The sequence below is a fragment of the Mugil cephalus genome, chromosome 17 (genome assembly GCF_022458985.1).
Source record: "Mugil cephalus isolate CIBA_MC_2020 chromosome 17, CIBA_Mcephalus_1.1, whole genome shotgun sequence".
NCBI classification, from domain to species: domain Eukaryota; kingdom Metazoa; phylum Chordata; class Actinopteri; order Mugiliformes; family Mugilidae; genus Mugil; species Mugil cephalus.
This window is the reverse complement of record NC_061786.1, coordinates 3,129,948-3,147,425: the sequence shown is the minus strand read 5'-3', so window position 1 is coordinate 3,147,425 and position 17,478 is coordinate 3,129,948. Positions and strand designations below refer to the sequence as shown.

Sequence of the window (17,478 nt, the reverse complement as noted above, 5' to 3'; positions counted from 1 at the left end):
ATGGCTGCTGCTATCAAGGAGTGTCATTGCTGTGGGGTGGGGGTGCCTAGTCTGGTCTGGGTGACTGCTACATATCTAATTATCGTCCACATGAATACCAGGTCCATACATTTCCCAGGAGAACACTGAATTATCACAAGGTGGTCATTGTTATTCACTTCTCCTGTCAGTTGTTTTTTTTTGTGTTGTGGCTGTTTGTAGACTCCAAAAAACAAAAACAAATTCAAGGCTGCATCTCCATCTAGTGGTTAAAATATTGATTGCCCCTCCTTCTCAGTGACGACCTGAAACCTGCAGAGCAAGCCTGAGATGGTAAGAAAAACTCACTTTTAACAGTAAGACACTTTGAGTAGAACCCAGCTCATATGGAGGGACCCATCTAAGGTCAGCCAGGTAGAAACAGAGAAGATAGAAGAAAAAGAAGAAAAAGAAGAAGACAGGTGAGGAGCCCAGTGGGTCATTGCAGAAAACTAGCAGCGGTTCATTGAGTGTATTGAAATACTTTACTTACTTCAAGCTTCAAGTTATCTTGCAGAAAACCCTCCATAGCTTATTTTGTGTGAACTGCTACAACATGTATTCAGATCAAGAATGTGGACTTCATTGTTGAAAATCATTCCTACTCATTACTATTGCGTTTTTCAGTGTGACGTCATTGACTAGTTGACATCAGCTCGACTTTGACCATATAATAGTTGACTTTAAAAACCCAGGAATCTTCAACCCCATAGCCGTGGTAGATTGTCCCATTTCCCCCTCACTTCGAAGCAGCTGTAAAAAGAAAACTAAGACATATTTCACATATCTATCTGTATTTCAAACTTTCAAACCGTTTGTTTGAATATTCAGGTAGATTTGGTGTCCATTTAGCTGATTATTAACTATTCATCTGTTACTCATAGCTTATCATTTCAGCCATTCCTTTGCTTAACATTAGCAAATACCCACTGAGGGTGGCCATGATATGTAATCCCTCAGTTTTCAAATTCTTGCACAGTCTTATTCATATCAGATATTTTCTGTGAGATACTGAAGTACTACATGCTCCCTTATACAGATTTCTCATGCCCAGCTACCAGAGAGTAGAAATGAGTTATGTCAATCAGTCACTATCATAAATGTATTGTTCCATCCTATGTGTTATGCAAAGATTATTTAAATTACCGTGGAATGAAAGTGTCTTTGCTGTTTTTCAGAAATGGATAGAGCAGAGTCTAATGAGATCATGTGATCCAAGTTGTTTCAGAACAGTTTAAGAAGTAAGACTCAATGGAAACTGCTATTGCACAACATGTGCAAATGGAAAATTAGGTATCCCCTTTTCTTTCTTCTTCTTCTTCTTTTTTTTTTTTTTGCTGAGGTGAGGTTCGGCAAAATGTGTGGGGTCTAGCTGGGGATTTGTGTTGTCCTTCATGTGAGCCAATACCAGTCACTCAAAGGACTTATAACTACAGATGTCAAGGGCGACTGGTCTGTTATTATTTAATCCTGTGACAGGGGACTTCTTGGGGACCGGGATGACGGTGGAGTATTTAAGACGGGTGAGGACCTCGCACAGCTCCAGGGAGCTGTTGAAGATCTGACCTAAGATGGGAGCCAGTTGGTCAGCTGGAGGACAGGTAACAGCCTAAACTACCAAAAAGGTGTTTTACTGGCAGATACTCTAAACAGAGCTCCATAAGATTTTGTTGAGTCTGGAGTATAATTTCTCACCAAGCCTGTGTATGCACACACAACTGTCCATGTGCATGGGTCAGGCACTTGCAACACAATAAATTCCAAAACTGTGCAAGACTGGAACCCTGCATAGATAAGTCTGGCAGACATCCCAGGACTACAACTACTCCAGCGACATAAGGTACTTAATGTGGTAAAATCAACTTATTATTTTAAAAATGTGTCAAATTATTCTGCAGCCGAAAAACGAGTCCCACAAGTTTTCTTGACGGCTTCATCACGCAAGCCAACGCAAGAATTCCTCAAGACTACATTACCCGGCATGCACCAGGTCGCGCATACGTCGGGACCATATACTATCGCCGTTGGTTGGCTGATGTGCCCCCGCCCCAGGTACTCCCCTCCCAGTGTTCGAGTCAACTACAAGTGACATGTTTTACTGCACAGCGGTTTATTCAGGAGCTCCGCAGACAGCAACTCACAGAGTATTATTATGGCTGCTCACGCCAGCAGGTGCTGCCGCTTGTTTGTCAGACATAGCTGTTCAAGTCATTTCAGGAAACCCCTCGTACAGTGCGTGAATGGGAACGTCCAGCGTATGTTCTCCGGTGCTACGCACGAGGAAAATGAAGTAGAACTCAGAGACTCGACTTCAGCTGCTTCCAACTTCGCAGCAGCTGTGAAAACCAGGTCAAGTCAGGTAATACCTACCCCGTGCTAATGGCTTCAAGTTAAACACGGAGCTGAGGTTTTCCACTATCTGTGTCTAAATCACCGGCTAGTGGCTCGGGTCTGCGGCTAACGCTGCCTAGAAACTAAATTTGTTTATAGTTTAGAACGTAGCCGCAATCTCTGTCCAGTTTAAGGCCCACTACAGGCAAAACTATTAACCCATATACGATATTAGAGGATAAATTGCAAACTAACAACTTAATAACAATGATAGCATTGGCTCTAAAGTAAATGGGGATTGCAGGGTTTATTTTTTGGCCCATAAGTACCTTAAGTTCTGAATAAGATGAGTAGACGTCCTTGTGGCCACCCACCATACCTGCTCTCCTTTCTAATCCTATTCAGGATTAAGGATTGAATGAAGATTCAGTATTTGTCTGTGTTCTGTCACTAACTGAGTGTGTCCAACTAGCATAAATTAGGTTTAAAGCCTAATACATTTATACTTTTGTGCTTGTCAGTCTGACTCGCTCTGTAACAACGCTAGTCGGCGCTGTCTTTTTTGCCAGCCAATTTTTGTTTCTGCTTGCTTGCCTAGTCTGTCCAGCTGTATAATTGCACATCTGTTTGTAACAACTAAGCTGCTATGACCAGTTAATTACTATTGTGGAACATTAAAGTCTGTCTAAGTCTAACTTCTCTGTCCACTTCCTGCTTCACTTTAAACAATGTATGGTTATACAAATGTCTGTATCTCCAAACCTCCTCAGTTAACCGTAGCAATTCTTTATTGATCCAGAACAATTGATTTGAAAATTGCGGCAATGGAGAAGCAGCCGGAAATGATAAAGCAGAAACATCATACTATCAAGTAGACCAATCACAGCTCTTTGCATCACTGCAAGATGTAGTTACCACCCCAGAAATGGGGTGGTGCTTGTCAGGTATGGAGCAAGGTCAGCGCACACTCGGCGTAGGTGTCTGCGTTAAGACAGGTGCCTCCGCGTAACATTAACGCAGAAGCATAACGTGCGTGTTAGTCTGAGTCACATGTTCACCTTTGTGCCGTTAACTTCTACAACTCTGTAACGGCAGCCGACTGGCACAGTCAAAGGTCAAGACGTGTTTACGAAGCCTTGTGCAACTCCCTCAGTGTGACTGACTTAGTGAAGCCTTTTGATGTGTTGATACTTTTATTGAGATGTAGTCACTTCTAAATGATAGCCCTGCATTTTACCTATTGCAGAAGTATGTTTCTGTCCAAAACTCACGTTTATCAGCTTGAAATGTAGGAGATGGTGTGATTGATGCAAAACATTGTGGTAAAACAAGAGCAGCAGTGCTGCTGTATGGAGGACGAGGTGAAAATGCTACATAATATGCTTAGGTTGTGGAAAAGCGCATGACTAAATTCACGGCTGGAATTTCACTTGATTATCTAAAGGTATTTTGGGGCCATTTGTGCATTTTTCTATGTATTCATAAATATTTTTTACTTCATTGTCGTCATCATTACTTCTTCTACTATGTGCTGTTGTCTTATTCCTATTATCTTCATGCCCAGGAGAGGCTAAGAGATGACAGCATACTACCATTTTCAGCGTTCTTGACTGACAACTTTGGGCGCAGGCACAGCTACCTGCGCATCTCCCTGACTGAGAAATGCAACCTCCGCTGTGAGTCGCTGTTCTTTGATCGTAATCTTAAAGTTAAACTTACACACTGGTTTATTTTCCCTGGTTCTCATCCAGATGCTCAATGACTGCTGCTTTTACTGAGAATGTTTGTAGTGATCAGAGTTAACAGTAAAAACTACATTATTCAAAGAGAATAACGCTTTGTCAAGTGTTTTTCAAGGCCAATTTACTTAAATCATATACATTATATGGCCACACCCAATCAAGATGCAGTCATAAATCTTTGGAGGTGTGTTGTTGAGGTGAAAAGAAGGCAGAGTTTGAAAATGAGGTGGTCCCAATAGTTATTCAGGCATTATGGGGTCTGGTTTTATGCCTACGCCCTATTCCTTTAACACATTGAATACAGATAAATGACTATCAGGAAAAAGGATTAGGAACACTATAACATAAGAAGACTTTCAGTTTTTACTAATGATGATTTAATGACATGTGAAAAAGAGGATCTGCACACTTGGATCAATGCAAGTATCTTTAAATCGTACCTTTAATGATACCTGCATTGATCCATTTGTGTAAATCCTCTTTTCCACACATTTTTACACGGCTTTCTGGCATATTGGCTTATTCTGGTTGTGAGTATGGCGATCTGCTTTTGGATTTTACATCTGTTTAAACGACTAAAGCACATACATGATCTTTCCCGTTTTCAGGTCAGTACTGCATGCCAGAAGAAGGAGTAAAGCTCACACCCCGAAGCCAGGTGCTGTCCTCCTCTGAGCTGCTGACCCTGGCTCGCCTGTTTGTACGAGAGGGAGTGAACAAAATCCGCCTCACTGGAGGGGAGCCTCTTATCAGACCTGATGTGCTGGATATCATCAGTAAGGAAATAATGCAAAACTGACGATTTCTTTCAAACCTATATTTTGGTCAGATTCAGGAATTAATTGGTACGTCATTTAATATTCGTTTGGACAATGGTGCATCGGCAGCGAGTGCAGGCACTGGCATTTCTGTGGTTCCACTGTTCTGTGTATGAACAACATGTTCAGATAGATCGAGTATCTGTTTAGAAAACACTGTCATCATATATGATAATACCACACACCTCTGTCGGGTGTGCAGCAGGGCACAGTGTTGGGTGTACACTCTTCCAAATCCCATCAGGTCAGTGCAATTGTTGTGTTCACTCATTTTTGACAATCTAAGTGTGAAAGTCCCCTGAGTTAATATGAGCTGGTTATTTTAGCCCCTATTGTCGGTTACCATGTGTATTAACATGTGTTGTGCCTTGTGATTGGTTGCACCGTTAATCATGTCTAATACTTGCAATTCCTATTTTGAAAAATAAGTTTTGTCCTGTTTTGAGTTCTGTTGACACATGTGGCAACATCTGTAGATGTGAAGGCATCTGTTCAGAGGAATGATTGAGCATCTGCTATCCAGTGCTATCAGTGACTTCTGTGCTAACTTTGTTAACAGAACTAGACTAGAACTAAAGTGAATAGAATAGAGAAAAGAGAAGTGATTTTCTATATATGCTTTAGGTTTAAGGCATGTGAAAAGGAAAATGATTTGTAACACCACGGCTATGTTCTTGGTCTAATGATGTATTATTGCAGTGTTTCAATTTCACAGCCTGATTTATAAATTAACCCACAGCAACCTCACCAATTATCACACAATGAGAACAGTAGTTGTAATAGCAAGACATGAATGAAGAAAACTTTGTGGTGTGATTAGTGGGTCATGCCTTTGTATCATATGTTGTCAGACCCAGCATGAAGACAAATCGATTATCAGCGTGTCATGTTACAGCCCAACAGTGTGACCTCACATGACAAGCCATTTAAGTTGACTGGAGTGATTAAGTTGAACAGAATTCATCTGTTGTTTTCTGACAATACATGTAAATAAGTAGAGAAGTTATAATTATTTTTAATTATTTGCGTGTGCTGTGTGACACATTTAATGATTCTTTGTTTGAATAACATCTTTACATTAATGTAGTGATGCTCCCCAGATTACATCATCTGGGTTTGGTTGCACCGCTATTTAAACTGTGGTTAGTACTTATTAACCAGCCAGTTCCAAAGGAATAATTTACTAGTCATTACTTGGCTAGTAAATTAATCTGTTATGTGACGGCTGGAAAAAAGTTCATTGCAAACTAGAAATCCTGTGGCAGTATGGGCTTTAGCCTAGCATCCAAATACTTTCCACTGAGCTGCTCGTCTTTCATTTTTATAGGTTATACTTGGCTTTTTATATATACTGATGAATGAATAAATAAGTCTTTAGATGTGGTAATATTAATACAAGTAGGATTAAGCTAGCCTAACCAACACTATTAAGGCATTGAGTAAAGTGTCTCTATTTATGTTAAGTTTGAACCCAGAACCACCAAATCCCAGTTAATATTCTACACAAATCCCCACATTGTGTCACCTTTTTCTGTTTGCTCTCCCTCTACAGCTGAACTGAGGAAGTTGGAGGGCCTGAAGACCATTGCAGTAACAACTAATGGCATAAACCTGGCCAGGCTTTTACCTAAACTGAAAGACGCAGGCTTGGATCTGATTAACATCAGCCTGGATTCACTGGTTCCTGCCAAGTTTGAGTTTATTGTGCGGCGGAAAGGTAGGAAAAGTGATTTGACCTATTAAGACTTGTTGATGCTGTACCTTAAATATGCATTGCTATAGGAGATTATAATCAACTGGTGTTTTGTTCACTGTGTCTTTCAGACTTCATACGGCTCATATCTGTAGAAAACGATGTTAACTTGATTCTGCTGTTGTAGTACTCTGCCTCAGCCTAGATCAGTTGGGTTGTTATGGAGTTGGATCTGTCCCACTAGATTACATATGGAGGATGTAAGCTTTAACACACGTGGACTGCAGGTGACAGCAGGTTGGAGCCCTGGGTGGTTGGCTTGTAGAGGGCAGACACAGATGGACTCACTGAGATAAGGAGGGAGAGGAAAAAAAGACACGTGCATGTTATCTGAGCCAGCCCTTTCCCCCAATAAATAGTCTTGTCATTGTTTGTAAAAGGCTGAATTGAATGTCACTTGAATAAAAGAGAGCTTTCTGCGCACGCCTGGCTCAATACTCAATAGTACTATAAATGTCTCATTAGTATTAGAGATTTGCAGTGGTAATTTCTGGTGTAAAGGCCTGTACCATATTTCAGAAACTCCATCGCTGCATTAGATTGTCGTTGGTGCTACAGAAGTCAAAGACATGATTGATGTGGTATGATATGATGGTAAATGCTAAATGTTAATATCTTAACCAAGTGTAACCGTTCTATCATGTCTTATGTTTTTTTTTCCCAGGGTTCCATAAAGTCATGGAGGGCATTGATAAGGCAATTGAATTGGGCTACAATCCTGTTAAGGTAGTTTGTTCATTCTGCATTTGTTTAAACGTTCTTTTACTTATTACAAACTGACAATAGTCAAAAGTCACTTCTCTGTTAATGAACAGTTCCACTAACTGATGCTATTTGCAGAATGAGAATAATCACTGTGTGTCACAGTTCCTTATAGCCCCTGTTTGTGTCTCTCATGTGTTACTATGTATTATCACACATTCAAGTCAGAAGGGTAGAGTTACTAATACACCTTATTTATAAAGCATTTAACTTAACAAAACTTAACAAAATGCTTTTCATGGGAGAGTGATGAAACTAAATAAGACTAGGCCACTAAGAGTGCTGTGAAAAAATAAATGCAAACAAAATGACAATAAGTAATTAAATTAAAAAGCTATAAATCATAGCTAATCAGTGTGAAAAGATAAAACCTACTGGAGAGTACAGTAAACTATAAAAACAAGAAACTGCTTTTTGAAAGTGTTACACACACACACACACACACACACACACACACACACACACACACACACACACACACACACACACACACACACACACACACACACACACACACACACACACACACATACACATACACACACACACACACATATATATGAACAACAACGTCTACCTGTGAGTGCTCTCATCTCATAATACACCTAGGTTTCTGGTTGCCAGTCTGAGATTTGTAGAAAACACATTCAGTAGAGTTATATACAAACTATTTCATTTTAGCCAAAAGAAGCTTTGGGTCATTAACATTTCATTTATAGAGAAGACATTGCATTATGTGCTGTAAAATGCCTTTTCACAGATTTTAACTAGACATTCATGTGAATATCAAACGCAACAAATATTGCATTGATAGATAATGTAGCCGAGTGGAAGCATATGACAATCTTTTGACCTGAATCAAGAGGCTCCATCATCACATTTGTCTCAGTGAATGACCGGTATTTCCAGCACTGTGTGTGCACTGAATGTATCACCAGAGACAGTACAGGACTGAGAGATCAGATCTTGAGGTTAGTTAATTAACCCCAACATCAGTATATTAATCTGAACTACTGTTATTACTGTGTAATGTGATTAAATACTGGCCCACACATCTCCAGTAAGTCATTTTATTGTGCAGATTCCTGTGGGTTGCTAAAACGTCCAGCTCCTGTGTGGCCTTGGATTTTACTGCCTCACAGTTACATAACAGCTTTGTGAGGAGAATGATTGTACGGCTTAGTAATCAGTGGCCTGTTGTTGTGTGCTGCCCTCTGCAGATCAACTGTGTAGTCATGCGAGGCCTCAACGAGGATGAGCTGTTAGATTTTGTGGCGCTGACAGAGAAGAAGCCTCTGGAGGTGCGCTTCATAGAATACATGCCCTTTGATGGTGAGTGCTCTTTCTCCACAGTGTCTTCCTGCACAGGTCTGCAAAGGTTAGATATAGGTTATATATATAATTATTGTGTAGGTTATTTAGATGTACAGAGGAATATAAGTTGATGTTGCTACTTTAAAGGTTTACTGTTCAGCTAGTCTGTGTAAGTACCAAGTAAAACCAATTAAATGGTATTTTATGTGTGAAAGAGTTCGATAGTTCACTGTGGTTTTATGCACGCTTTTAAGATGTCCCTTTTCCGTTCCATTTCATGGTTTGTCCCAGGCTTAAAGTGTTACGGCACCGCGCCAGATCTCTGGCATGTGACATTTGACCACGATAAAAAAAAGAAAAAAGATGAGCATTTAGGAAAAAAAAATTGATACGAGATATTGTCAGTTTTAAGCAGTCGCCTACCAATGGAAATGAGATTAACGCAGCTTTCCCTCATCAAACCAACTTCACCAGTCAATCAGAAGTAGGGTGGGGGTGGGTCTTGGAAAGCTTGGTTGAGATCCAGCTGCAGCTAATGCTGCATTCTGACAACTTGTGGTCACTCAGAAATTACTGCTTCCAAAATAAAAAATAGATGCTGCACATATTTTAATGTTCAGACAATATGCCAAACTTATTTTTTTCCCCTCTGAGTTAACCTGTAACATGAATGCTATGATAGTCTGAAATTTCCGAGTTGGAAAATAGAATTTCAAAGTTTTCGTGGGCATCATCTAAGACAACGTTTTTGACACTTGTCACTTGTCAGAAAATTTATGAAACTAGTATAATGATATAATAACTAATATTAAATGTTAAGATGTCCATTTTGCAATTCAGAGTTAGAATACGATTTACAGTTCTTGTATAAATGAAAACTGAATTTTTTACTGAAAAGTTGATGAGTTGAAAGATGCTAACCAGACCGCTTCTTCTCCTCTCTGCAGGAAACAAGTGGAACTTTAAGAAGATGGTGAGCTACCAGGAGATGTTGGACTGCATCAGGCAGCGATGGCCCAACCTGGAAATGCTTCAAGCAGGACCCACAGACACGGCCAAGGTCAGCTGCTCCAACGCACCACCACATTTTCTCCTGTCACTGACAAGTGAAGATGCATTTAGCATCCTGGTAAACAAATCAGAGTTGTACTAGTATATTCTTGGTTTTTGCTTAGTGAGCATTTTTGTAAATCGTGTTATTTATCTCCTCTGATAAAATGAGTCCAACTAATAATACTCTTTAAAAGATTATCAAGAGACACATTTCTACTGCTGGAGCACAAAGTGATTCATTGTCAGCCGTTTCAGTGCCATTATTCAGACATAATCTCCTGTGTTTTCTAACAGACATTTAAAGTTCCAGGCTTCAAAGGTCAGGTGGGCTTCATCACCTCCATGTCCGACCATTTCTGTGGCTCTTGCAACCGTTTACGCATCACTGCAGATGGAAACCTCAAGGTAAAGCTACAGTTCTTTGTGGGGCTTCACTGCAATGATATTTTTGTTTTATTATTTAACACATTTAAATATCATCACACCATCCAACTCTGCGCCTGTCGTCTCTCAGGTGTGTTTGTTCGGTAACTCTGAGGTGTCCCTCAGAGACATCTTGCGCTCTGGGGCGTCTGATGAAGAGCTACTGCAAATCATCGGAGCGGCTGTGGGCAGAAAGAAGAAACAACATGCAGGTAGAAGTGTATACCACACCTTTATGTGGCATTGTCACATGCCTTTGTGTTATCTGAAGTTCTACTTGAATGTCATCTGTTCCTCTTTCCGCTCAGGCATGTTCAGTATCTCCCAGATGAAGAACAGGCCTATGATCCTCATTGGTGGGTAACACAGCTGTACGTACAAGTCCCTCACACTGTTCAGTCCTGATTTTTGCCTACATTTACACTTTCAATAATAACAATTATAAACCTTAATCTGAAATGTTAGTTTTGCAGCTTTATTAATGGTCTTCTTTTTCCTCTGCCTCTGCCAGAGCTACAAGACAGCCAGACGGTCTTCCCGAGTGTTTCCCATCTTAAAAATGATGCATTCCTCTCTCCAACAGTAGCTCCCCACATGAGCCATTTAGGCAAGAGCAGGGTCCTAAATAGAGAGGGATTGTTGTGCCTTATAGACTGTACTGCTACCACACAGCCAGCCTATGTTTGCCACTCTAGTATATTAATGAGAGGAAGTACCCATGTTATGACACATGTCAACAAAGGGAAAGCTGATGTGATGCCTAGACTCCACACTGGAGCACACCTTCACTCCTGTGAGTTTGGTAATGGGCTCATTTTCTCTAGTTGTCACACTAAGACTGCAGGTTTCACACTGCGCACAAATTTAACAAACTACACTAATGAAGACTGTCTGAAATACGCACAAGCCAGTGCTCTTAATGCTCTGAAGGGCCACTTGTTCAGGCCCCCAGGAACACATGGTTTTTGCACACTACTAATGAATACCAAAATAAGTCTGACACACCACAGTGTTCGATTCTGCCACAATCAAGGTTCCAACGATGACCCCGGGGTTGATCAGACCACAGAGGTCTCCAAAACTCACCCAGATGAAATCACCAGGGCTCAGCTGACACATACTGATGCCCAGGGTCGGGCCACCATGGTGGATGTTGGGCGAAAAGTTCCCACGCGTCGAACAGCCACTGCCTGCGCCACCGTCATCTTGGGTCCCACCGCCTTCCGTTTGCTCCGGGATAACCAGCTAGCTAAAGGCGATGCCTTGACTGTAGCACAGTTGGCCGGCATCATGGCCTCAAAGCAGACCTCAGGCCTCATTCCACTCTGCCACCCGCTGCCGTTAGACCACACCTCTGTCACCTTCCACCTCGATGAGCCGCACAGCGCTGCTGTCATCACAGCAACTTGTCGCACTACAGGCAGGACAGGAGTTGAGATGGAGGCTCTGACGGCCGTTTCCGTGGCAGCGCTCACCATCTATGACATGTGCAAGGCAGTGAGCCATGACATCATAATCACGGATGTAAAGCTGGTCAGTAAGACTGGTGGGAAGAGAGACTTCCATCGTCATCCAGCACAGGAAAGCTGAGAATTAAGTAATTGGAGCAACACAACCCCCACAAAGTCCCCTCTGCCTGTAGTGTAATGGATGTGTCACATATGAATCATGTTTGCTGAACCATGTTAATGAATACTTTAACTTTGCAAACAAAGACACATTTCAGTACATGAGCTCCATGAGCTGTTGAACAAATTTCATACCTGCCTCTAGAGGGCACATAAGTATTACATTTACAGACGTGTTGTTCTTCTAGTAAAGACCTACCTGAAGAGGGCACTGATGCTGTTTACATGTTGAATGTGTGTCTTTAAATAATCTTCATGAATTTTGAACATAATTCTTGAAGGAAGCAACCGTGGAGTGATGCAGAAGAACAGAGGAGTTAATATGTCCTTGTCACTACTGCTCCACAGCCTAACTGTGAAATACCATCAACTCTGGTGTTTATCTGCTAATCTGCTTTGCCATGACTAACAAAGATTTGGAAATAACTTGATTGCATTGGATGGAGCTCTTCTCAGGCATGTCGGTTTCATTACTACTGGTGATTTGCTAAAACATTTACTCCTTTTATTGTTTTATGCTTTTCTACCTCGGTAGTCTACTGGAAACTCTGGATATGTGCATACTGCATTACACTAGAGGATGACGGTAAGATTAATCATCCACTATTTGTCCATCACTCTGTTCAGATCAGTGTGATAAATGAAGTGTCTCTAGACTGATGGCTAGACAGCATCGCTTCATCATCAGATCCTCACTGAGCCAGTAATATGGAGATTCAGTTTCACATGTCTTTAGCAAAAACCACTGAACTCCTGTTTTCAGGGAACATACTTTCAAAATCACACAAGAAATATTGTGTTATCCTGCTTAATATATGTGAAGGCCTTGTTCTTTTCCCTCTAGTGAGTTTCACACATTAAGAAAACTTTACTTATAATAAGTTTTTCATATTGTGTATGGTACTGCATTAAAACTATTTTAACACCTAAACTTCTACATCTGTGTTTAATAACCTGAAACCCCTGCACTAGCTTTTCACATCTATAAATAAATGAATAGAGATGTGTGTTTGTAATACGAGAAGGGGACAGGACCGTTTCACATTTACAGGGGAGGGTTAGACTCACTGTCCGTCCGCATTTAAAAGACAGACTTCTCGCATAAAGAAGCATGAAAACATCTTTCAAAGGTCGGTTGTCCCATTCAAACCATCCCAGTGTTCCTTTTACCTCAAACCACCACCATGTCTCCAGTTGACCAGTACCTGAATCAGGTTGGATCTGAGAATTATGACTTACTGTATCACATTTTCTTATACATCATGTGAATAACCAGGTGTGTGTGTGCATACCTGCAGAACATGGCACCAGGATCTAAGGATCACTGCCTGGATGTTGCCATTGGAGTGTTCTCGGTCTGCAACAATGTTCATTTTACCCAAAATCAAATCAGGATATTATACAGGTAAATGTATGCGGATTAAATGTAATCCTTTATTGCAGTGTAACCAGATTTTAAAGAGTTATTAATATAGCAGTCTGTTATCTATAGTGGATGTACGTTTCTTGTGTTTCCTGTTGACCTTTACGGTTAACTAGTTTAGTTTTTCCAGTGGTTTGTTCCAGATTACTATAATAAAATCAGGCATCAGGCAGCGATGGTAATAAAACCAATATTAACGAGGACAAATCAAACCATCTTTGCCTCTGTTTTAAGATAAGTGGTTGAAGAGCTGTTAGATATTTAATCTAAATATAAATGTTGGGGGCTTGGAAAAATAAACAATTTTACCTTTAAATTAAAACTAAATGTGTGTAATGCGGGGTTTAACATCAATATGCAACTTGACTGCATGGAAAGAATAGGCGGAGTTTTATTGTGAATACAACTTCCTCATCTCAGTTCTCCACACAGAACAATAGCCACTGGTCACTCCAGTCCAGCTTATTTAAACAGATTTAAATTTGCCTCTGCTCCTGTTAACTCCTTCCAGCATTAAGAGGAATCCAGTGTAAGTAATGTTTCATTTGTCTCTGAAAGCTGTTTAACCCTCTCAAGTGTACGCGCCGCAGCGTCCAAATCTCATGGCCAATTTAAGACGACTTGGCACCAAGACGCATCGTCACTGAATCTTCGTTTCAACTTTTGTAGAAAGTGATAACTTAAAACTATATACCAGTTTTAAACCAGTTAAACTGTGTTGATAGGCAAAATAAAACTACACTTATTAGAAGTAATTGATCCCAGGGGAAATTACTTTTCGTTACAGCAGTTCCAACACAAAGTGTACCAGTGTTTAGAACAAAGAGCAACCAGAGTCAGTGATTTGGACGCTGTTATCACACACTTTTTCCTGAATATTGCTGTCATGCTGATGCGCGTCTGGTGCACGGAGAAACGGTGAAATGGAAAGCGCCCGAAAGCAAATAAAACACCCAAAACAGAAAAACCCTGAGGCGTGTCCTGTGTATGTTGGCTGCTGTTGCCTTGAGTCACGTAGCACAGAAGAGTGGGTGGGGTGGTGGGCTGTCGGGAGGAACCTTTCAGCCGTAGAGCGATGTAACTGCCGGCAGAGTATGGTTTGCCAGTGGTATTCTATACCGATGCATAGACTTGATTTAGGCTCTGGACATAATAGTTTCTTTTCATAATAGTGTCTAAATGTGTTGCCATTTTCTTCTGCTATAACCGGTCTCTCAACACCTTCAATGGCATGACTTTCATGTTTTCATTATTGTATCTCTCTTTTTATTATTTGTTGTATGTGCTGCTCTTCATAACAATGGCTAACAATTATTAACATGATAATTTATCATTTTTCCCCCTTTACACAGTTGTCAGGTATCACCATGGCTACTCCATTAGATTCTGAATCAATTACAAATGAAATTAAAGAAGCACTGCAGAACAATGACTACGCCTTTGCTGTTGCAAAGATCCAGGAGTATTTAGATCAGATCAACAATGTTCCACTAAATATTGCCATCACAGGAGAGGCTGGCTCTGGTAAATCCACATTTGTTAATGCCTTCAGAGGTATAAAAAACAAAGATGAAGGAGCTGCTCCTACTGGTTGTGAAGAAACCACCACAGAGGTCACGCCATACCCTCATCCAAACTATCCTAATGTTACACTCTGGGATCTTCCTGGAGTTGGGACCACCAGGTTTCCAGCTGACAAGTACCTGAAGCATGTTGGATTTGAGAGGTTTGACTTCTTCATCATCATCTCAGACACACGTTTCAGAGAAAATGATGTGAAACTGGCTCAGGAGATTCAGAGGATGGGGAAAAGGTTCTACTTTGTTCGCTCAAAGATTGACAACGACCTACGTGCTGAGAAGGAAAGTCAGAGGGACTTCAGTGAAGAGAGCACTCTGACTAAGATCAGGGAAAACTGTGTTAAAAGTACGTTTCTTTTCTGTTCTGAATAGTGGAGTTATAGTATTGAACTACCACTGGTGAATGAACAAACTTTCAGTGTCACTCTACATTTTGCCATACTACACAAGGATCAACACAAATCAATCTGCTATACACACAAACATTTTACATTTTAACCTGGACCTGTGTTCACCTAAATAGTTTCGGTCTCTCTGATCTTTCTGCACTGTCTCTCAGTGCAAATTAGTGTGACAGACATTTTTAATAATAACAATGACAAAGTTGAACTCTGAATCATATTTATGTCTTTTATATTGCAGGTCTTATAACTCAAGGCATTGAAGCTCCACAGGTCTTCCTGGTGTACAGCTTTGAGCTTCATCTCTATGACTTCTCTCTCCTACATGAGACCTTAGAGAAAGAACTTTCTGATCACAAGAGGCATGCTCTGTTGTTGGCCATGCCAAGTATCAACCTGGACATCATCAGGAAAAAGAAAGAAGCTTTCCACGCTCAGATAAAATACATATCCACTGTGTCTGCAGTTGTAGCAGCTGTACCAGTTCCTGGTCTCTCTGTTGCTGTTGATCTCAGTCTGATGACTGCTGCTGTCTCAAGATATGTAGCTGGGTTTGGGCTTGATGAGCAGTCACTGAAGAAACTTTCAGTCACAGGTGTGTCATATGATGATGTGCTTGGTGTCATCACTACACAAGTACGTTTCACAAAAGTAACCATGGATCTCATTGTTAAGCTGTTGACCACATTCCCAATCACATCTGCATCAATGGCAACAGAGGAAGTGTCCAGATTCATTCCAATGTTTGGAATCCCAGTAGCAATGGTCTCCTCTTTTGCCACAACCTACACATTTCTGAATCGCATCCTCAACATGCTTGCTGAAGGTGCTCAGGATGTGTTTAAAAAGGCTCTGGATTTGAAGACCGCAGTGTGATGTAAATAGATTTCAGTGACACATTGAAGTACATTGCTACATCTATTACATCTATGGTAGGGAAGGGAAAATACAACTGATGAATGTACATTATACGTTTTATTCAATTGAATGCAAGAGGTTCCACCTGGGAATGCTGCGAGCCATAGAGATTGGGATGAATTTTTTTTTTTTTCTGCAGCAGTAATTGTCCTGTGGGTTTTCTTCTGCTAGCTTTCAAAAACATACTAAGCTGTTGCTCTAGTCATTCTTGCTGTTGCTATAGGATATGGGATATAATGAGTTGCCTGTGGTGTTGTGAGGCAGCATTTCCTGCTGTGCTCACTGTTATGTATTCTAGTGGGTCAGTACAACATATGGAAAACTGGAAAAAGGTATTGGTTTCTGGTGATGTGAAACATTTGTTGTGTATTTTTCTTGTGTTAGATTTTTATCAAACACATGTGATAATCAGAATGTCCTTTATATTCCTATTACTCAATCTGAATATTTATCAATATTCTGGAGCAATTTATCACTTCTTCATATACCTTGGACATTATGTAGTGGTAAAATCACACTGAAATGTTGTGTATCAGGTATGATGCAACTCCCACAATGCCAGTTTTATAATTTCATCTAAAAGATTAAAATGTCATATTTAAATATGCTCTTATTAGCGTAATCTTTACATATTTATGAATTATTTTTTGAACGCAACCTGATGTTCACTGGTAATTATTGTCTTTTGTCATCCTCAATAAATTTCCATAATGCAAAGTATGAGGAAATGGTTATCATTTAATTATGTAGCTAGTTTAGAGGTCAAAAATCACCATTATTTTAAGTCAGGCTTTACGTGTCATTTAACAGGCAGCTTCCAAAAGAAAAGAAAAAAACAACAGGATATAAATGCAAAGTTCACAGCAACATTATGGCTTAATTTAAAAACCTTTTCAGAAGTACAGTATGTTCATGATCTTTCTTCAACATTAAGATGAATCCAGTGTTTCTCTTTGATAGCCTTTTCTTAAATACACAAATTAGATTCACTGTCCCTTTTTGCTCTCTGGTCACCAATGTATGATTAAATCCGGTTTTATAAGACTGAAAGCATCCAGATGTTTTTATTGTATCATGATTTAACAATATCTAACGTGATCGTGTATGGCTAGAATCCACCCTCACCCACCTCTGTGGACAGAATATTCCTCCTTCATTTCTGGCATTTAGATCATCTATAAGCATAGACTAAGATCAGATGAGATGAGAGAGAGATGGTCAAGAGGGTTTATTGTTGCTAAATTAACTTATAGTTTGTTGACTACAGAGTATAAATTGAAGAAAAGTAATCTTATTTTGATGCTTTTATACAGT

At 40.2% G+C, this 17,478-nt stretch overlaps 2 protein-coding genes across 3 annotated transcripts; both read left to right on the top strand.

Annotated features, from left to right (window-relative positions):
• Positions 1-1,994: 1,994 nt before the first annotated feature.
• On the top strand, positions 1,995-12,057 carry mocs1 (molybdenum cofactor synthesis 1). 2 transcript variants are annotated; one of them, XM_047611690.1, is made up of 11 exons: positions 1,995-2,377; positions 3,914-4,025; positions 4,700-4,867; positions 6,462-6,626; positions 7,327-7,388; positions 8,645-8,756; positions 9,686-9,798; positions 10,086-10,196; positions 10,306-10,426; positions 10,523-10,585; positions 10,726-10,878. In XM_047611690.1, the coding sequence occupies exons 1-10, from the start codon at positions 2,171-2,173 to the stop codon at positions 10,576-10,578; spliced, it is 1,227 nt and encodes a 408-aa protein (XP_047467646.1). In that variant the 5' UTR covers positions 1,995-2,170; the 3' UTR covers positions 10,579-10,585; positions 10,726-10,878. The 2 variants fall into 2 exon arrangements, with proteins under 2 accessions (XP_047467646.1, XP_047467645.1); XM_047611689.1 differs by having other exon boundaries at positions 2,068-2,377; positions 10,523-10,570; positions 10,726-12,057.
• Positions 12,058-12,907: 850 nt separating this feature from the next.
• Positions 12,908-17,188, top strand: LOC125024041 (interferon-inducible GTPase 5-like). Its single transcript, XM_047611691.1, has 3 exons — positions 12,908-13,794; positions 14,618-15,191; positions 15,488-17,188. The coding sequence occupies exons 2-3, from the start codon at positions 14,633-14,635 to the stop codon at positions 16,120-16,122; spliced, it is 1,194 nt and encodes a 397-aa protein (XP_047467647.1). The 5' UTR covers positions 12,908-13,794; positions 14,618-14,632; the 3' UTR covers positions 16,123-17,188.
• Positions 17,189-17,478: the final 290 nt, after the last annotated feature.

Excerpts from the sequence above, each read along its gene's own strand:
- mocs1 (XM_047611689.1), top strand. The coding sequence starts at position 2,171 with ATGGCTGCTCACGCCAGCAGGTGCTGCCGCTTGTTTGTCAGACATAGC. Across the intron at positions 7,389-8,644 it reads TGGGCTACAATCCTGTTAAG|ATCAACTGTGTAGTCATGCG; the intron begins GTAGTTTGTTCA and ends TGCCCTCTGCAG. Across the intron at positions 10,427-10,522 it reads AAAGAAGAAACAACATGCAG|GCATGTTCAGTATCTCCCAG; the intron begins GTAGAAGTGTAT and ends CTTTCCGCTCAG.
- LOC125024041 (XM_047611691.1), top strand. The coding sequence starts at position 14,633 with ATGGCTACTCCATTAGATTCTGAATCAATTACAAATGAAATTAAAGAA. Across the intron at positions 15,192-15,487 it reads CAGGGAAAACTGTGTTAAAA|GTCTTATAACTCAAGGCATT; the intron begins GTACGTTTCTTT and ends TTTATATTGCAG.